Here is a 19,019-nt window from a genome sequence, read left to right on the forward strand (position 1 = left end):
TTACATGAGTGAAGGACTTATTTCAACTATCCAGAGAGAATTGTGGGACTTGCATGCAGTGACAACAACTGTACTTATTGTGTTTCCATATGTAATCTTTCACATTGTAGCCTACTCATATCATACTTACATAAAAGTGATATCTACATTGCATTGACACTGCAGTTTTACCCAGTCCAGTGTATTTGTTTGTTTAGCTCCCACAGCTCATGAGAATCAACATTCATTTTATGTTATTTCCAAATCTGGAAGGTCAGAGGTCAGCAGGTGGGAGATCATTTAGACCAGTGGTTCTCAACGTGGGGTCCGGGGACCACCAGGGGTCCTTGAGGGGGTTCCAGGGGGTCCCCAGCAAACTGATAAATTGTTAAACTTCAGAATTATTTCATTTACAAGAAGTTAACACAATTAGAGAATGTAGAAGAATGACTGTTGTGATCATAGTTTCTCTGTTATCTCTCTACCTACAATACAGATAGTCATGGAATTCTGGACAAAATCATATCTGACAATAAAAATATTCTCAGATTTGAGTTTGAGAGAGAAAATCTCATCAAATGGGCGTCCGTGGCTCTAATGTGGACTAAATTAGGGGTCGGTCCTTGATATGAAAAAGGTTGAGAATCACTGATTTAGACAAATGTATGTAATTAAATACATTAATAAAAACAATGTAAATGAATATATAATATAAATAAATGAATTTGACTAAACAATTAAAATAGTAATATATATATTTCTTTGTTTTAAAAGCTCATGGAATTCAACACTTTATATCACAGCAGAACAGTGACACCCGGTGGCAGATGTGTATTTTTATCATATTTGTTCCTTTATTTCTGAGGTTTCCTGTAATTTATTTAGTTTCCCTGTTTCCTATGCATGACAGCTAACTGGTTCGCTTTTATGAAACCTTTCCATTATCAGCAGGCCCAGTCAGCTGGGAGCTGGACAAGGATAAGTTTCGTTTTATCTTGAGCTCACAGATGTGCTGCCTTCAGGTGCTGTCGGGAATATTTCAATTACAAGCGGAACGCGCATGAACGAGCCAATAAAGCGGTAAGACTAATGGGAGAGTTGGGATTTTCTATTATAGGCTATCAATATTAAAATAAATGTGTTTCATTATTATCTGGTATTGTTTGGCATCCCATGTACATAATTGGTATTTTGCTTATTTACATTTTCACATATTTTTAGTTGTCATGCATATTTATAACTTGTCTTTTTGGTGTTGATGTTGGTATTGGTGAAGAGACAACAGCTAAAATATAGCCTAGAGATTCTTCATATTGCTACAAAAGCTGTAATGAAGACCTACATAATTACTGGCACCCTTACAAGTCTAGTGGAACAAATCGCCTACACACGCCTATACACTTTTGGCTAATAAATTAATGAAAACATCAATTAGATGCCTGCAGCTGCAACATAAAGTAGCTCTTTGCCACTCGATTTCTAAAATAAATCATTGTATCCCATCCAAATGTCCATATTGCTGACCAAAAACGCACATGCGCGACAAATCGTATTTTGACCTCGAAACTCGGAGCTCGGAGCTTCCAAGGAGCACCTGAAGGCAGCAGTGGAGCTGGTGGGCGTGGTCTCGTTACAACACAGGACAGCCGGGCGGACACATGACGGGAACAGCACACTGTCTGCTATAACGACAATAAACGTACAGTAAGTGGCTTTTAATGCTTTCTGTAGGAACATGTATGGCTTAGTTGCTTGATTAAACATGCGGCTTTTGATATGTAGGTTTATATTTAGGTCTATTTGTAGATATTTAGGTGTATTTGCATTGTGCTCGGACTTTTACCCTAGCAGGAGGACAGTAATTAACATTTGTGTTATCATAAATACATAAACTGCAGCTTATGTTGACAATCGTGACGTAATCCTGCTGCTTCTACTCTGTTATAGAGCGATGATTGGCTCTTTAAATGCATAGAATATCTCTGAACATCACTGAACAGCTGCCTAATTTATCATCATCATCATCACGGGCGTCAGTTAGGTGTGGTGCCCTAAGTGAATGTGGTTTTTGTTTATTATAATACGGAGCAAAGTTCTGGTAAAATTGTTTATTTATTTTAATGACATATCTAAAAAAAACAAAAACAAAAAACATATCAGGGCAGCATTTAGGACCAATGTTCCCCGTGTTTAGTAATTTACCACTTTGGTCTTATAATAATCTTGTAATATAATCTTGTCAGTTATCAGCTACTGCTCCACTTTTTTTTTTTTTTTTTTTTTTTTTAAATAAGGCCGTATACCTTACGAAACAAATATTATTTTGGAATTGTTTGGGCTACAACTAACGATAATTTTAATCACACATCAATTTATTAATTATTTACTCGATTAATCAATTGACCTATAAAAGTCTATAAAATGTCAAAAATAATGACAAATGCTCGTCACGAGTTCTCAGTTCCCAGTTCCCATTCTTCAAATTGCTGACTTGTCTGACCAGCAGCCAAAAACAACAATCACATACAACTTAACACAGAAGTGGGCAGAGTTAGTTTTGCATTGTCCTAACTGGTAACTGTCTTAAAACTTTGTCCCCATAAATGTTGTCAATATATGCAGGTTTGAAAGTTTAGGTGTCAAATGTAAACGTTATTAGACTTTGTCATACACTACCAGTCAAAAGTTTGAACGCACCACATTTTTCATTATTTTTACTATTTTTCCACATTTTAGAATAATAGTAAAGACATCAAAACTATGAAATAACACAAATGGGATTATGCAGTGACCAAAAAAGTGTTAAACTAAAAAAGTCAAAACTATCTTATATTTTAGATTCTTTAAAGTAGCCGCCCTTTGCCTTGATGGAAAGGCAAAGGCTTTGGAAAGAAATTCATACATAGGATCAACTTCACTATTTATATTTGTTTAAGAAACACATTTCAAGTATTTCAAGCCTATAGATCAAAATGGCTTTGAGATAATGAAAAACATAGAACATTCAATCAGGTGGGTCCAAACTTTTAACTGGCAGTTAGGGCTGGGCGATAATTCAATATTATCGTTTATCGTCTTTCAGTGGAATCATATCGTGATGATATGAAGATATTTTGATATCGTGACACACATTTCTGCTGTCTAAATTGAAGAAGACAAGCAAATTTTACTTAAAAACTCTGATAAAATGAGGTATGGTAGGAATATTATTTGAATATTTCAGTTTTGTTTGACGTCACACCTAACATTACCATTCGGTTCAATGAGATGAACATTAATTTTATTATTTAACATGATTTTGCATACATGAACCATATCGTGATATATATTGATATCGAGAAAAATCCTTATGATTATCATGATATTGATTTCAACCATATCGCCCAGCCCTACAGGCAGTGTAGTTTCGGGTTAAGTGAATTGATGCCCCTCATCATCATCATCATCATCATCATCAAACCTTGTCCCATGGCATCACACCAGTAATACAACAGTTAGTGCCTGTTAACACACCTGTCATCACATCAGTCTATCATCAATCTCACCTGTGATTCCTCTTCTACTTGCAGCTCCAGCGGACCAGCATGCCCGGGGGCGACATGAAGACGCCCTTGTTGGCAGATTCCGACCCCGACGCCCCAGGGCCCCCGCCCCGGCGCCCGGGAGCCCCCGTGGTCGGCATCATCGGCTCGGGAGACTACTCCCGCTCCCTGGCGATCCGGCTGGTGGCGTCCGGTTTCGGGGTGGTGGTGGGCAGCCGCGACCCCCGGCGCATCGCCAGCGGTCTCTTTCCCGAAGGGGTGCGGCTGCGGTCCCAGAGGGAGGCGGCGGACGGGGCGGACGGGGTGGTCTTCGCCGCCCTCTACCCGGAGCACTACCACACGCTGGCGGGGCTGCGGGACGGGCTCGCCGGGAAGGTGCTGGTGGACGTGAGCAACGCCGCCGGGCCGAACGGCGGGGAGCCGTCTAACGCGGAGCGGCTGGCCGAGCTCTTCCCGCAGAGCCGGGTGGTGAAGGGCTTCAACGTGCTCTCTGCCTGGGCGCTGCAGGCCGGGGCGCACGACGGCAGCAGGCAGGTGAGGTGGAGGAAGGTTGGCTTTTATTCCAGAGGGGGCGGCAGGAGGTAGAGCTGGTCGTCCACTGATCAGAAGGTCGGTGGTTCGATCCCCGGCTCCTCCGGTCCGCATGTGGAAGTGTCCTTGGGCAAGACACTGAACCCCAAAAATGTGTGTGTGAATGGGTGAATGTAGGTATGTTGTAAAGCTGTATGAATGTGTATGAATGATGTATGAATAGGGTTGCAAAGGGGTGGAAAATTTCCGGTAAATTTCCGGAAAGTTTCCGGTAAATTTCCATGGGAAGTTAAGCTGGGGAATTTTGGAAATATTCCAAATTGGAAACTTTCCATGGGAATTATGGGAATTTATGGGAATTAATGGGAATTTATGGGAATTAACTGGGAATTGAGGGTAATTTAATGGAAAGGTATCATATCCAAGCATAAATATTTGTTTTGTTATAAGCAGACATCCATCCAAAATAATACAATTAAAACAGATTTATTTGTAAGTAGAACTTTATCAAGTGTTAAATATTTTATTGAACAATCAATTCTTTCATTGAAGAACAAAACCATGAATGTTGAGTTAAATATTACTCATCCCCCCCGACCCAACCCATTCAAAAATTAACAAAAATGCACAGGAATGCACAGTGCATGTAGGGGGCGTGGTCTCAACAGCCCTGCAGTAAGCAGTGTGCTATGTGTGCATGTGATTGAGGAATAGCATAGATATTCAACTGTACTTGCATGATATCTGGTTGTTTTAGTCAGGATTAAAATATAAAATATATTTTCCCCAACTATATTTAAGTTCCCTATGAAGAGCATACCTTCAATTTAGTAAATTCCTGGTTTATTCCCGTTTATTCCCATAAATTCCCGTTAATTCCCATAAATTCCCGTTAATTCCCATGGAAAGTTTCCAACTTTGAAAATTCCCGGAATTTTGCAACCCTATGTATGAATGATGTGTATGAATGATTGTATATTATGGTCTCTTGTTGTTGATGAACTCGCCTTGAACTGCCCTTTGAGGGATGAGTAAAGTATTTTGATTGATTTATTGGATCGGGGCAGACTAAGAAAACCTTAGTCAAGTTAGTAGTAGTAATAGCAGTAGTATTTTTATTCAGTCATCACACACAATACAATAAGTATAAAGCAGTCTAGACAGTATAAACAAAATCAACAATCTATGTATTAAGTAGTGACTAAAAAGGCACAGGCAGAAGCATAATTTAAGCTACCCTCCAGAAATAAAATAATAATAATAAATAAAAATCATTACACATTCTTAAATTTATATTAGCAGTGTTCCATAATTTAACCCCAACCATAGAGAGATACATCTCCTTTCTCCCCACATTGAGAACCACTGGTATAAACACAACGTACTGGGGTCGAAACCGGCCCAGGACCTTTGTTGCATGTCATCCTTTTCTCTCTCCCAGTGTTTCCTGTCTGTCTCCACTTTCAACTTTTCAAATAAAGGCAAAAAAAAAAAGGATATGTTTAAAATGCTAAATAAAATTCCTCATTCATTCATTCCATTTGAGTAAGGACTTGAAAATTGAAAGATCCACACCGAACACCACAAGCCAGATTCAAGCACATGGACTGCACCTGAACCTGTGAGAAAACCAATAAACCACCTGTGAAAATCTTCTCTGTATAAGCATTTCTCCCCTGCCCACCCCCCCCACCCCACTTCAGGTCCTGATCTGCGGTGACTGCCGCGACTCCAAAGCCGCGGTGGTCCAGCTGGTCCGTCGTCTGGGCTTCAGCCCCGTGGACCTGGGGGGTCTGGCCGCCTCCAGGGCCATCGAGGAAGCCCCGCTCCAGCTCTTCCCGCCCTGGGGAGGCCCCGTCCTGGTCACGCTCCTCCTCTTCCTCTTCTTCTACGGCTACAACTTCCTGCGGCACGTGCTGCTGCCCTACCTCGACCACGGAGAGAACAACTTCTACCAGCTGCCACTGCAGACGGTGAACCAGACGCTGCCGGCAGTCTCTCTGGTCACACTGGCGCTAGTCTATCTACCAGGTACCGAGCAAACACAGAGCATTGAATAAAGAGGTTCACTCCAAAATGAGATAGCCGTAATTTGAAAATACTGACATCTACTCTAACAGTTGACTAGAAGCTGCTTGGAGAGCGCAAACCTCCGCCAACGCTGAACAATTTTCCAACTGTTACACCCAAAGTACGGAAGCCGAGAACTTGCCGTGCTTGCAATTATTTATTTTAATGCCGTTATCTCGAGATCACGACTTAATTATTTCGTTATCTCCAGATAACAAAGCTCGTTTTCTCGAGATAACGGGTTAATTTATCGCGATATCTCGAGAAAACAAAAGGCCGATTTCTCGAGATAACGAGATAATTCATCACGAGAAAACGTGTAGTTTTGTTTGCTAAAAACAAAACTACACATTTATGCCTTGACTTCCTGTTCAGTTATGAATCCTCCCCGACAGTCATGACAGTGATCTTGAAGGCTGAAATCAGGTGTGATCAAATGAACCAGACACTCACTTTCGAGTTCTCCATAATCATCCCGTGATCTCGAGAAAACAAAAGTCGTTTTCTCGTGATAAATTATCCCGTTATCTCGAGAAATCGGCCTTTTGTTTTCTCGAGATAACGAGATAAATTAACCCGTTATCTCGAGAAAACAAAAGGCTGATTTCTCGAGATAACAAAATAATTAACTCTATTAAAAGAATAATTGCAAGCACGGCCGTTCGCAGCTTCCGTACCAAAGACATCATTCCTAACACTCAAATTTCATTGTTGTTTACGCAGATGACAAGTTGAATTTTGAACTTGAAATTTTCAATTCAGCTGATTTCTTTCTGCAAACATCCCCTTAGGATTTGGAATCAAGTCTCTATATCCTTTAGTTTCATGGTTTTGGCTAAAAAAACGATAATCATGTAATGGTGGACATCCCAGATCTGGATCACCACCAACATTGAATCACTTGTTCCTTGGCCCAAGTCCGATCTGTCCACCAAATTTTGTGGAAATTCATTTATAAAATTTTGAGATATTCTGACAGTCAAAACTAACTAACGGGTGAAACCATAACCTAGTAAGAAAGACTGCTGACACCAACTCTAACATGTAACTCTAACAAGATAACTCCAACTTAAACAAATTCTATTACTTTTTAAAAGATAGTGTGTAAGTTAAGTCCTTCGTTGACAAAATTATGACACTTTTACACACTGGCTCTATATTTTAGAGATATTGAAAGATGAATGTGAGATCACAATTCTTTCCCAAAATGGGTGTAGTTTCTGAACAGAGCTTTTCGTGTAAACGGGGTTTCTACGCCTGTCTGGAAAGTCTGGAAATGTACTGAAAAACAATTTGGTCATTTCCAGGTGTCAATAAGTTTGGAAATTGCACGCAAAAAAAGTTTGGAAAAAGTAAGTGATGTTTCCCGTCAGGTCTGGTGGCTGCCGTCCTCCAGCTGGGCAGAGGAACCAAGTACGAGAGATTCCCCGGCTGGCTGGACCGCTGGCTGTGCCGACGCAAGCAGCTCGGCCTGCTGAGCTTCCTCTGTGCCGGGGCCCACGCCGTCTACAGCATGTGTCTGACGCTCCGCAGGGCTGCTGGGTACACACTGCTCAACGCAGCCTACCGACAGGTGAGCGCTGGGCTGGTGTGTGTGTGTGTGTGTGTGTGTGTGTGCAGTGGTGTAGTGGTCCCTGGAGAAGTGGGTATACTCTTAATTTATGCCCCAAATTTTTTTTTTTAAAGGGCCCGTCCAACGCCCTGTGTTATAAACAGTGACATGTAAGACTACTCTTGCATATTTAGTTCACCCAAAAATGGGCCAGTAGCCTAGTATTTGCACATTGTCACTTAACTTCTGCGCACAAGTTAATTATCTTGTGGTAACAAGTTATTATCTTGTGCGCACAAGTTATTATCTTGTGCGCACAAGTTATTATCTTCTGCGCACAAGTTAATTATCTTGTGGTAACAAGTTATTATCTTGTGCGCACAAGTTATTATCTTGTGCGCACAAGTTATTATCTTCTGCGCACAAGTTAATTATCTTGTGCGCACAAGGTGATTTTTTTTATCTTGTGCGCACAAGATAATTAACTTGTGTGCACAAGATAAAAAAAATATCACCTTTCGGGACTTTAGGGGCTCCGTAGTTATCAGCTTCTTACATTTGATTTATTTTGCCCTGGATTAGGGCTGAACAATTAATCGAAATTTTATCGAAATCGCAATATGGCCTACTGCAATTTTCAAATCGCAGGAGGCGCAATATTTGTTAAAGGTGAAATGTGTCAAAATAGCATTTTAAATGAAATATTGTGGTGCTGCAGAGATGTCCTGGCCTACACATCATATTCTACAGACTTAAGAAAACATCTTTGTTTGGTACAGATCCCCGCAAAAATCACACCATAATCATTTTAATACTTATACTATATAATATTTTTCAATGAAAATGAGAATAATGATGTAAAAATTATCATTCCCTCTAATATCGCAAATCATATTGCAATTGCAATATCAGTCAAAATAATCGCAATTAGATATTTTTTTCAAAAACGTTCAGCCCTACCCTGGATGCAGTCTAGACTCTGAATGCTTGTTTGTTGTTTATGGAATCCAAAATGGCTCAGCTTCTTGTTTCTACTGTGTCCACATATGGCAAGATTAGCACAGTGTTTTTACGAGACCTGGTCCTGTGGCTTGAGAACTTCGGCTATGATATTGTTGGTTTGTTTTTCACAGTGTACCCTTCTCTTTTAGGTGAAAGCCGGCGTTGAGAACTCCTGGGTGGAGCAGCAGGTGTGGAGGTCTGACCTCTACCTGTCCTGTGGAATTCTGGGACTTGGAGTCCTCACTCTGCTGGCTATCACCTCTCTACCCTCCGTGGGAAATGCCCTCAACTGGAGGGAGTTTACATTTGTGCAGGTCAGCAAGTTACAATATTATGAACAATTTTCATATGGAACCTCAAGAAACACGTAGTGCAAAATCCATTTAGGGATTATTAAAATATCTGCTGCGATGAAAATGGGCAAGTCGTCTGTCGAAGCTGCACCAGGAAACTTTGGCCCCCGAATGGCAGCAAGAGGTACTGCAACTGTTAAAAAAACAAGTGAATACCCAGAAATCCTGTAAGGTGAAGTCAGTAAACTTTTCACCAACCCGGCCAGTCTGTGATGCTTTATACCACTTTTCTCTTCTTCAGCCCCACTTTGTGATCTGGGCTGAAAAGACGGGTGTATTTTTACATATTTTTACTGGTGTTTTTTATAGCATTGCTTGCCGTCAACAAATCCTAAATAACAAAATCAGCAATGCGTTTGCTCTACTCCCGTTACTTTCTGACTTCCCACGTACCATTTTTAGCCTTCAACCCGGAAGTCATTGGCTCCAATTGTAAGCTGAAAACCTTGAAATACAGCTCACAAAGACATAGGTTCAATTTTAAAAATTGCTAACTGTTACCACGAAAAGTCAGGCTGTTGCAGTTATTACCAATTCAAATTCAAATGGGAACAAATTCTTCATTACGCTGGGGACTATTTTCTGTGCTACGGAACTACTTTCCTGAGATCGCAAACGTGTTTACAGCCGGCTTATTAAGAAAAAGTCGTCCGGCCCGGTGCATGGTGATGATGAAATATGCTACAGAGCAGCAGCATGGCTCTGTGACGGGTTTTTAACCGTTTTTTAAATACAATGGAGTTCTATGGCTGCTGGGACATGGCTGCATTGGGCACCGGCTACATGGACGAGAGTTGTTGGCAAAACAGAATCATTGCTGATTTTGTTATTTTCATAGGATTTGTTGACGGTAAGCAATGCATTAAAAAACACCAGCCTTATCCTTTAAGTATGTAAGCCCAGGGTGATGCTGTTAGGCAAGATTCAGATTCAAAATATTTGTAGGCGCAAAAAACACACCAATCACAAAAAGCATGCATTACATCTGTGATCATTCTTAGCAAATTTTTCAAGCAAAGGTCCTCACTTTACATCAGCGTGCAATTTCTAAACTCCCCTTGTCATAATTTGTGAACCGAACTTCTCTTTACTGCATATACAACATCTTCCTCTGTCTCTCCAGTCAGGACTTGGTTACGCTGCCTTAACTCTCTCCATCATGCACACTCTGTTCTTCGGCTGGGACTTTGCCTTCTCCTCTCTGGCCTACCCGTACTTCCTGCCGCCGGTCTTCCTTCTGGCTCTGATCCTGCCTTGTGTCGTCCTGGTGGGCCGGGTCTTGCTGGCGCTGCCCTGCCTGGCGTTCAGACTGGCAAAGATCCGCCGGGGCTGGGAGAGTTCGCGTCACCGCTGCCCCCGCGACCAGGAGCCGATCGAAGAGGCTCCTCCTCAAAACTTTGGCGACGTCTGAGGAGCCGGAGATGTGTGGAAAAGAACTGTGTGTCGATCCTGCCGTGAAAATGATGAAAGGGAATGCAAATGTGTGGCTGACTTCGGTTAAAGCTGCACAAGGCAACTTTGCACTTTGGCGGCCCCAAGTGGCAGCAAGAGATAACTGAAAAGTTTGAAGGACTTCATTACCCAGAAATCACGTGACCTCAGTAAACTGCGCTGCCTTACAAAAGCAGAAGTTAGTAACTGCTCACAGTAAAACTCAGAATGGTATTAAGATATTAAGAATGGTATAAGATTTTTTCACTGCCTAACCAAATGCCTTTGTAAGAAGATCTTTGAAGATGTAGCGATTTTTTTTTTTTACTTTGTAAGAGGGTATTTTATCCTCTTATATATCACTAACAAAAATCACAAATCTCATTTGTAAGGTACTGAATTTTTCCTTTGTAAGTCAGTTCACATCCCTTGGACCTACATTTGGTAAGGGTGGAGGCAGTGAAAAAATCTTCAGGAACAAGGCTAACGATCATTTGTTGGAGAAGATTTTCCACCACTGACCATAACCAACACCAGAATTTAATTTTGGATTGTCTCTTCTGTCACAGCTGCACTTTGTCATTTAAATATATTATATTTTTATATAACAGTCTTGCCTAGTGCAGCTTTAAATATTATTTGCAAATACTTTTAATGGGTTGTTTTAGCCTGCTTATGTGCCAAATGGGTGGTGCTTGTTACTAAATGAGTTCCAGCAAGTGTAGACAATCACAAGTTTTAAAAGTTTTTAAGTTTTTTAAAAGTTTATTTGGTATACTTTATTGTGATGGTCAGCTTACCTGACACTTAGCTGTGGTGATGTCATCAACCCTGCCCATCTGGTACAAGCAGGTTAAACCGAACACTATCAAATATTTGCAGATGGTATTCGACCCAGGTGTGATGTGTGTTCATAGCGTAGGAGACATGTAGCACTTTTAATTTGAATGTACTTTACAATGGCCTTATTCCAGTGTATTAACGTATAGAAAAGTATTGTAAGTACACACTAATACTGTGTATGTACTAATGAAAATCACCTTCACACTTACAAGGGTGAAGCAACACAATGTAAGTACAATTTTCATTAAGTACTTAGTATTACTGTGTACATACTTTACTACATACTACATAATAAGGCTTTCCTAAAGTTTAATACGCAGGTGAACACACTAGAGTTACTAAAAAGTCAAGTGAAGGCATAACAGATTTGTTGAATTTCAAGAAAATGAGGGACATTTATCAAACTGATCTCCCCCATTATCCAACTACCTCCTGCTATGACAATTATGGGAACCCACTGTTTCATTTTTACGCCTCAATTGACTGCGACTGAGATTTTTTTTTTCATAGTACACAACACAAAGGTCGAACAGCAAGTCCTCTCGGTATCATTAAGGGAGGAAAGTCCTGCTTGTTTCAGTCTGACGCGTCTTGGTGTCTCAGAGCAGCGGCAGTAGAGGCCACAGTAAAGACATTTCACTGGAGCTCTGTCACAGTAGAGCCTTTGACTTATTACATTTTCTGACTGACCTGTTTCAGACACTTTTAAAGCAATGATAATGCAAACAGACATGACAGAGGATGGATAAGGGATAACTATTGAATGTACTTGTGAAAGGGCATTATTTGGGAAGATTTTAACTTTTTTTTTAAATCATATTTCTGACAGTAATACTCTGACCTTTTCACATAAATAAATGTCTGTTTTGCTTCTCTCGCCAATTAATATGTCATAATAGTGATTCAACCTTATTAATGTAAGCTTAAGTAGAAGGAGAAACAGAAGAACTGGGTAGTTAGCATGAGCAGTGATAGCCACCATGGCTGAACAGACAAAGAAAAGAGAAACTCGAACTGCAGCAACAGAAAATCCAAGCTCCGCCCATATGTTTGATTGACAGGTGATCTAGTGCAGTGCAGAAACACCACAGAAATGAGGCTGAGGGACAAAGATGGAGAGCGAATGTTTAAAATAAGGATGAGGATCTTGCAGATTACCAGTTTAAGTGTTTTTAAATGTTCACCTTGATATTTGATGAGAATCAAATCTACAGTCAGGGATTATAAAAACATATGTGCCTTTTGTTAAATATTATACAGATATGACAGATGGATCATACTTCCATCTATATAGTGGATCTGTACTTGCTGCACATCTCTGTAATTTCACAAATGCTTTTTCTCATAACCAAAACTAACTTTACTCCAATGTAAAGTAATATGCATTGTATATATTATAATTCCTCTGTATGTTCTCACAACCAAAGCTCAACATCTAGATCAGTGGTTCCTAACGTGGGGTCCGAGGACCACCAGGGGTCCTTGAGGGGCTTCCAGGGGGTCCCCTGCAAATTTGATGTATTGTTAAACTTCAGCATTATTTCATTTACAAGTTAACACAATTAGAGAATGTAGAAGAATGACTGTTTTGATCATAGTTTCTCTGTTATCTCTCTACCTACAATACAGACAGTCATGGAAATCCGGACAAAATCATATCTAACAATGAAAATATTCACAGGTTTGGGTCCGAGAAACAAAATCTCATCAAATGGGGGTCCTTGTTATGAAAAAGGTTGAGAATCACTGATCTAGAGTTCAGTGGTGAGCAGATACAAACCACTACACTGCAATAAAGACTATTCTGTTAATAAGTTTGATTTCATTAAACACACTCTATATGAAACAACAATCAATACACTTAATCTGATGGGAAACTTTATTTAACATATTGCAAATGAATAACCATAATCACATTCACTGTTTAAAAATAAAAAGGCATACCAGTGGAGTGAATCGTAAACTTTTCGTTTTTAAAAACAAATGCACAAATTAAAACACTTGGCTTTGGCATGCTTGACCTCCGTCCTCTGAGAACCTCCTCTTATTGTAGGAATGCTGAAATGTGGAATGCTGCGGTCACCAGGCACATTGTGGATTTGCTTTGTAGAGACCATAATCTTCTTTCCTGAAGAAGGCCAATTCTGTTTCATTAGCTGTTAACGAAACAACAGAAAAACAGTGTTGTCAAAATTAGGGTGAAGTCACAGTTTCAGCAGCAGTGCCTCCAACATTAAAGCAATAAGTTAGGGCTGGGTGATAATTCATTATTATCGTTTATCGTCTTTCAGTGGAATCATATCGTGATGATATGAAGATATTTTAATATCGTGACACACATTTCTGCTGTCTAAATTGATGATGACAAGCAAATTTTACTTAAAAACTGATAAAAATGAGGTATGGTAGGAATATTATTTGAAAATTTCTGTTTTGTTTGACATCACACCTAACATTACCATTCGGTCCAATGAGATGAACATTAATTTGATTATTTAACATGATTTTGCATACATGAACCATATCGTGATATATATTGATATCGAGAAAAATCCTTATGATTATCATGATATTGATTTCAACCATATCGCCATATCTATATCTACTCACACCCATGTCAGTTGAAGCCAAACACAGTGAGTTAGCTCTCATAGTTCCATCTCAGCCTTCTGTCCATAAACCTTCTCAGAACAGCTTGTGCAGCATACTCCAAGTGTTTTGTAGTCAAACAATTACACTGTGGATCCAAAAGTCCAGTATTTTCCTTAATATTTACTGTGTTTTCACAGTATCTACAATCCTAATCTACAATGCTACACCCTAGAGCAGCAAGCACTTCCACTAGAGTGATGTAGGGCGAACAGATCAGTCAGTGAGGAAACTACAGGAGATACTGAGGGAAATATTGGCCCCACAGTACAGTCATTTGGCTACAAAACACTTTGGAGAAATTTAATGGACATTTTACATTTTTTTTTTTAGCTGTAAAAAGATGGCCCTGTTATCTTCAATAGTTCAGGATGAGGCTAAAATGAAATTACAGGGGTTAACTCAGGTTAACTCACCACATGTTTGGCACTTCCATGAATTTGAATGGAGTTTTGACTGACATGGGGGTGAATAGATAATGATAGCGCTGAACAATTAATCGAAATTTTATCGAAATCGCAATATGGCCTACTGCAATTTTCAAATCACAGGAGGCGCAATATTTGTTAAAGGTGAAATGTGTCAAAATAGCATTTTAAATGAAATATTGTGGTGCTGCAGAGATGTCCTGGCCTACACATCATATTCTATAGACTTAAGAAAACATCTTTGTTTGGTACAGATCCCTGCAGAAATCATACCATAATCATTTTAATACGTTTTTCAATGGAAAATGATAATAATGTAAAAATTATCATTCCCTCTAATATCGCAAATCATATCGCAATTGCAATATCAGTCAAAATAATCGCAATTAGATATTTTTTCAAAATCGTTCAGCCCTAGATAAGCAAAGTACACAGTTTTAAATAGATGAATGTAGATGTGGAAATTCCCTGAGGAAAGCCGTACCGACACCAGCAGCTCTTAGAGTCAGGCCGTCTTGCAGAATGAGCTTGTCATCGTCGTCTAGACTCATCACCAACTCATTTGTCTGCAAAAAGAAAAAAAAACAAAGCACGTATTTCAACTTGAATGGCAAACGTTTTGTTTTCAAGGGCAGGAGGACAGGCCAGGATGATCCTTAGCAACAGTGACTAACTGATCATAATATCTCCAAGTCTCACCTTGCTTAGAGATACTTGAAGCCACCTGTCATTACTACTTCCATATTCTCTCGTAGGTCATTCCTGTCACACTGGTGGCATTTTGGATAAGAACCTGTAGTCAGCTCCACCAGTCAGAAGTAATGTAACACTGGCACCAAGCATGCAGTTAGCGCCTCCATTTAGAAAAACGTGCATTAACACAAGAGTCAATCTGTTTGGATGGCACAGTCAGAGAGTTTGGCTAACCCTAACCCTAAAAAAACGAATTATGGCCTACTGCCTGATTTTGAAACATTTGATTATTTATGAAAAACCCAAACAGGATCAACTCCATGTAGTGAAGTGCTGGCGCTTCCACCATACATTATTTTTATTCCCCAAAAAGGACCGCTGAAGGGAGACTCAGTCCAGGGAACTAAAGCTAACAGCGATAGGGAGGAAAAAGGTTCAGGATGGCAACTAGGGCTGGGCAATATATCGATATTATATCGATATCGTGATATGAGACTAGATAGTCTTAGATTTTGGATATGGTAATATCGTGATATGGCATAAGTGTCTTTTCCTGGTTTTAAAGGCTGCATTACAGTAAAGTGATGTCATTTTCTGAACTTACCAGACTGTTCTAGCTGTTCTGTTATTTGCCTTTACCCACTTAGTCATTATATCCACATTACTGATGATTATTTATCAAAAATCTCATTCTGTAAATATTTTGTGAAAGCACCAATAGTCATCCCGACAATATTGTCGCAATATCAATATCGAGGCATTTGGTCAAAAATATTGTGATATTTGATTTTGTCCATATCGCCCAGCCCTAATGGCAACTTAGTCCCTTCAGTCATCTTTACTGGCCTGTGTGTTTGGGAGCGAGCTGCTTCTTCTGGGCACGAGGCCAGGATCAGGTACGGATCAGTTCCATGCATTATGGTTGAATTTTAACAAACTAAAACCAAAGTGATTCACCCACTAATTTGTGCTTTTACTGGACTTAGGAATAGTTCACCCAAAAATGAAAATTCTGTCATCATCTGCTCCCCCTCATGCCAAATGAAACACAGGTGAAATGTGTTAGTCCATATAACACACAGGGAGGCTGCAGCACAACTTGGTAGCAGCCTTCTCCAAAACAACTGAAGTCAATGGGGACCTGTTCTTTAGAGTTCCAAAACAAAAACAGCCAAACAATCACACTGTGAATAGAAAGACCTATACACCATTATTGGTTGCAAATCAATCAGCTGTAGTTCAGATTCACACTAAATGATGGTGTAAATATACTGTAGGTCTTTTTGGAACTCTGAAGAACTGGTCCCCACTGACTTCAGCTGTTTTGGAGAAGGCTGCTATGGAGTTGTGCTGGCAGCCTCCCTGTGTGTTATATGGACAAACTTCACCTGTGTTTCAACTGGCATGAGGGGGAGGAGATGATGACACAATTTCCATTTTTGGGTGAACTACTCCTTTAAATTTGTATGAGTGTGTGTGTGTGACCCGTCTGGCCACTACAGCAGCATTCCACATTTCTGTGTCAACATTTCATGTTTTTGTGCATTTGGCTTCAGACACACGCCTCTGTCCTGGCCCAGCAGTGTGACTTCCTCCAGATAGATATACCTTGGCTCCATGTGCTTGGTGGATAATCTTCATTGTGTCTGAAAATACAAGGAGAATGGAATCAGACGCATGTAGGGCTGGGCAATAATTCAATATTATCGTTTATCGTCTTTCAGTGGAATCATGTTGTGATGATATGAAGATATTTTAATATCGTGACACACATTTCTGCTGTCTAAATTGATGATGACAAGCTAATTTTACTTAAAAACTCTCATGAAATGAGGTATGGTAGGAATATTATTTGAATATTTCTGTTTTGTTTGACATCACACCTAACATTACCATTCGGTTCAATGAGATGAACATTCATTTGATTATTTAATGTGATTTTGCATACATGAACCATATCGTGATATATACTGATATTGAGAAAAATCTTTATGATTATCGTGATATTGATTTCAACCATATCGCCCAGCCCTAGATGCATGTATTTCACCCAGGTGATGTTCACACACAGACATCACGACTACGCCCAGCTCTACTTTGGGGAATAGAGTCTGGAATATTCAGCAATCAGCCCAATTACCATTGACACATAGCATGTTCTAGAACACTGGTTCTCAACCTGGGGGTCGGGACCCCGCAGAAGGTCACAAGACAATTTGGGGGGTCGAGAGATGATTTATGACACATGAAAACAAACATATTATTACTATACAAATTGATTATATCTCTATTTTTCAGATTTTTTATGTAATTTTGGCTTTTTTCTTGTGAAATACAGAATTGCGATTATTTTGACCGATATTGCAATTGCGATATGATTTGCGATATTAGAGGGAATTATAATTTTTACACAATTATTCTCATTTTCATTGAAAAACGTCTTCAAATGATTATGATGTGATTTTTGCGGGGATCTGTACCAAACAAAGATGTTTTCTTAAGTCTGTAGAATATGATGTGTAGGCCAGGACATCTCTGCAGCACCACAATATTTCATTTAAAATGCCATTTTGACACATTTCACCTTTAACAAATATTGCGCCTCCTGTGATTTGAAAAATGCAGTAGGCCATATTGCGATTTCGATCAAATTTCGATTAATTGTTCAGCCCTAGTCACGAGCCAAAAAGGCTGAGATCTACTGTTCTAGAAGATATGTTTATATATTGATATCAACATAATTTCTTACGCTTATTGTGATTATATATTGTATTCATTTTGAGAAACTTACCATAGCCAAACTTCTTGAAAGGAGGTGGAAGACCTGCTCTTGTTGCAACATCTGAAAGAAATTAAGAGTCTGTAGGTTTTGCAATGTTGTTACAGCTATAATTATTTTTATTTTAACCCTTGCTAATTATATTCACCGTCTTTTACACGCTGGATAAACTCCTGTACGGTCTGGTCTAAATTGACGCCTTGAAATACAACTGGTTTGAAGTTTTTGTGCTCAAAGGATCTCACCAAGCGAACAGTGACTACAGCTTCACCTGCCATAGCCTGCTAGCTAGGTAACAACACTGATCACAAGAGTTATATTCCAGGTGTTTAGCGAGTATTTTAAAACTCAGATAAGACTGTTCTATAACGCTTGTGTTATTAAAACACAGACGACGCAGGTTTAATGATGTCTAACAACCCCAGAACACCAGACGACAATATATCCCAACGTGTGTAAAAAGCTGTTTGGGGGAAACTTCCGGTATTTGGTCAAGCGAGAGCAGTCGAACGTCCCAGACTTTTAAGACTCGATGGGTCGATAATCGAGCACATCAAGCCGCGACCACGTTTTTTTTTTTTTTTTTGCGAGGTATATTACATAAAAACAATCACTCATATATATTTATCGACATTTTAACAATAATGATCCAAGTTAGCATCATGTGAGTTATACAGATACAGTAGTAAGTAAAATATATATGAAAACAATAAAAAAGCATTTTCACAGTAATTTGAAAAGCTACATTACTGATAATTTTGTACGTTTGATAAGGTTTTTATATAACTTCTAATGTCAGTGTTATAGAATAATGTATAAAGAGGCATTTTGTGGACACATTTATTGTTATGAATGTTGTATTCGCCTCCTCCCCTTCTTCTTCTTCTTCTTCTTCTTCTTCTTCTTCTTCTTCTTCTTTTTCTTCTGGACTGACACCAAAACCTGACGTTGATGTTTGGTTTTATATCACTGAAACATTTTCTGCTATCAAGCTCACTGCGCTGGAAATATCTGATATAACCCCTTAATTTTTATCCTTGCAATGTCCTTGATTTCTCATTACATAAACATGAATTATCCTTTAAAAATATATTGCTTTAAAAAAGTAAGGTTAAGTAGGCCTATCATGGGTTTTTAAGGGATTTATTCATGGGTTGATTCACAGAG

The 19,019-nt window shown here is 39.4% G+C and overlaps 2 protein-coding genes across 2 annotated transcripts; one reads left to right on the forward strand and one right to left on the reverse strand.

Moving 5' to 3' along the window:
* Nucleotides 1–1,632: 1,632 nt before the first annotated feature.
* Nucleotides 1,633–13,010, forward strand: steap3 (STEAP family member 3, metalloreductase). The gene is made up of 6 exons (XM_071513127.1): nt 1,633–1,683; nt 3,549–4,055; nt 5,756–6,083; nt 7,496–7,695; nt 8,826–8,990; nt 10,153–13,010. The coding sequence occupies exons 2-6, from the start codon at nt 3,564–3,566 to the stop codon at nt 10,438–10,440; spliced, it is 1,473 nt and encodes a 490-aa protein (XP_071369228.1). The 5' UTR covers nt 1,633–1,683; nt 3,549–3,563; the 3' UTR covers nt 10,441–13,010.
* A 172-nt stretch (nt 13,011–13,182) lies between these two features.
* On the reverse strand, nt 13,183–18,352 carry cunh2orf76 (chromosome unknown C2orf76 homolog). The gene is made up of 5 exons (XM_071513128.1): nt 18,001–18,352; nt 17,865–17,915; nt 16,682–16,719; nt 14,865–14,946; nt 13,183–13,459 (listed from the first exon to the last, which is right to left on the reverse strand). Exons 1-5 carry the CDS (start codon nt 18,128–18,130, stop codon nt 13,383–13,385), a joined length of 378 nt encoding a protein of 125 aa, XP_071369229.1. The 5' UTR covers nt 18,131–18,352; the 3' UTR covers nt 13,183–13,382.
* Between the last annotated feature and the right edge of the window lie 667 nt (nt 18,353–19,019).

The sequence above is a fragment of the Centroberyx affinis genome, unplaced genomic scaffold (assembly GCF_046629955.1).
Source record: "Centroberyx affinis isolate AG114_WGS23_722 - 3 ecotype Tasmania unplaced genomic scaffold, CSIRO-AGI_Caff_v1 ptg006788l_1, whole genome shotgun sequence".
In the NCBI taxonomy this organism is placed as follows: Eukaryota; Metazoa; Chordata; class Actinopteri; order Beryciformes; family Berycidae; genus Centroberyx; species Centroberyx affinis.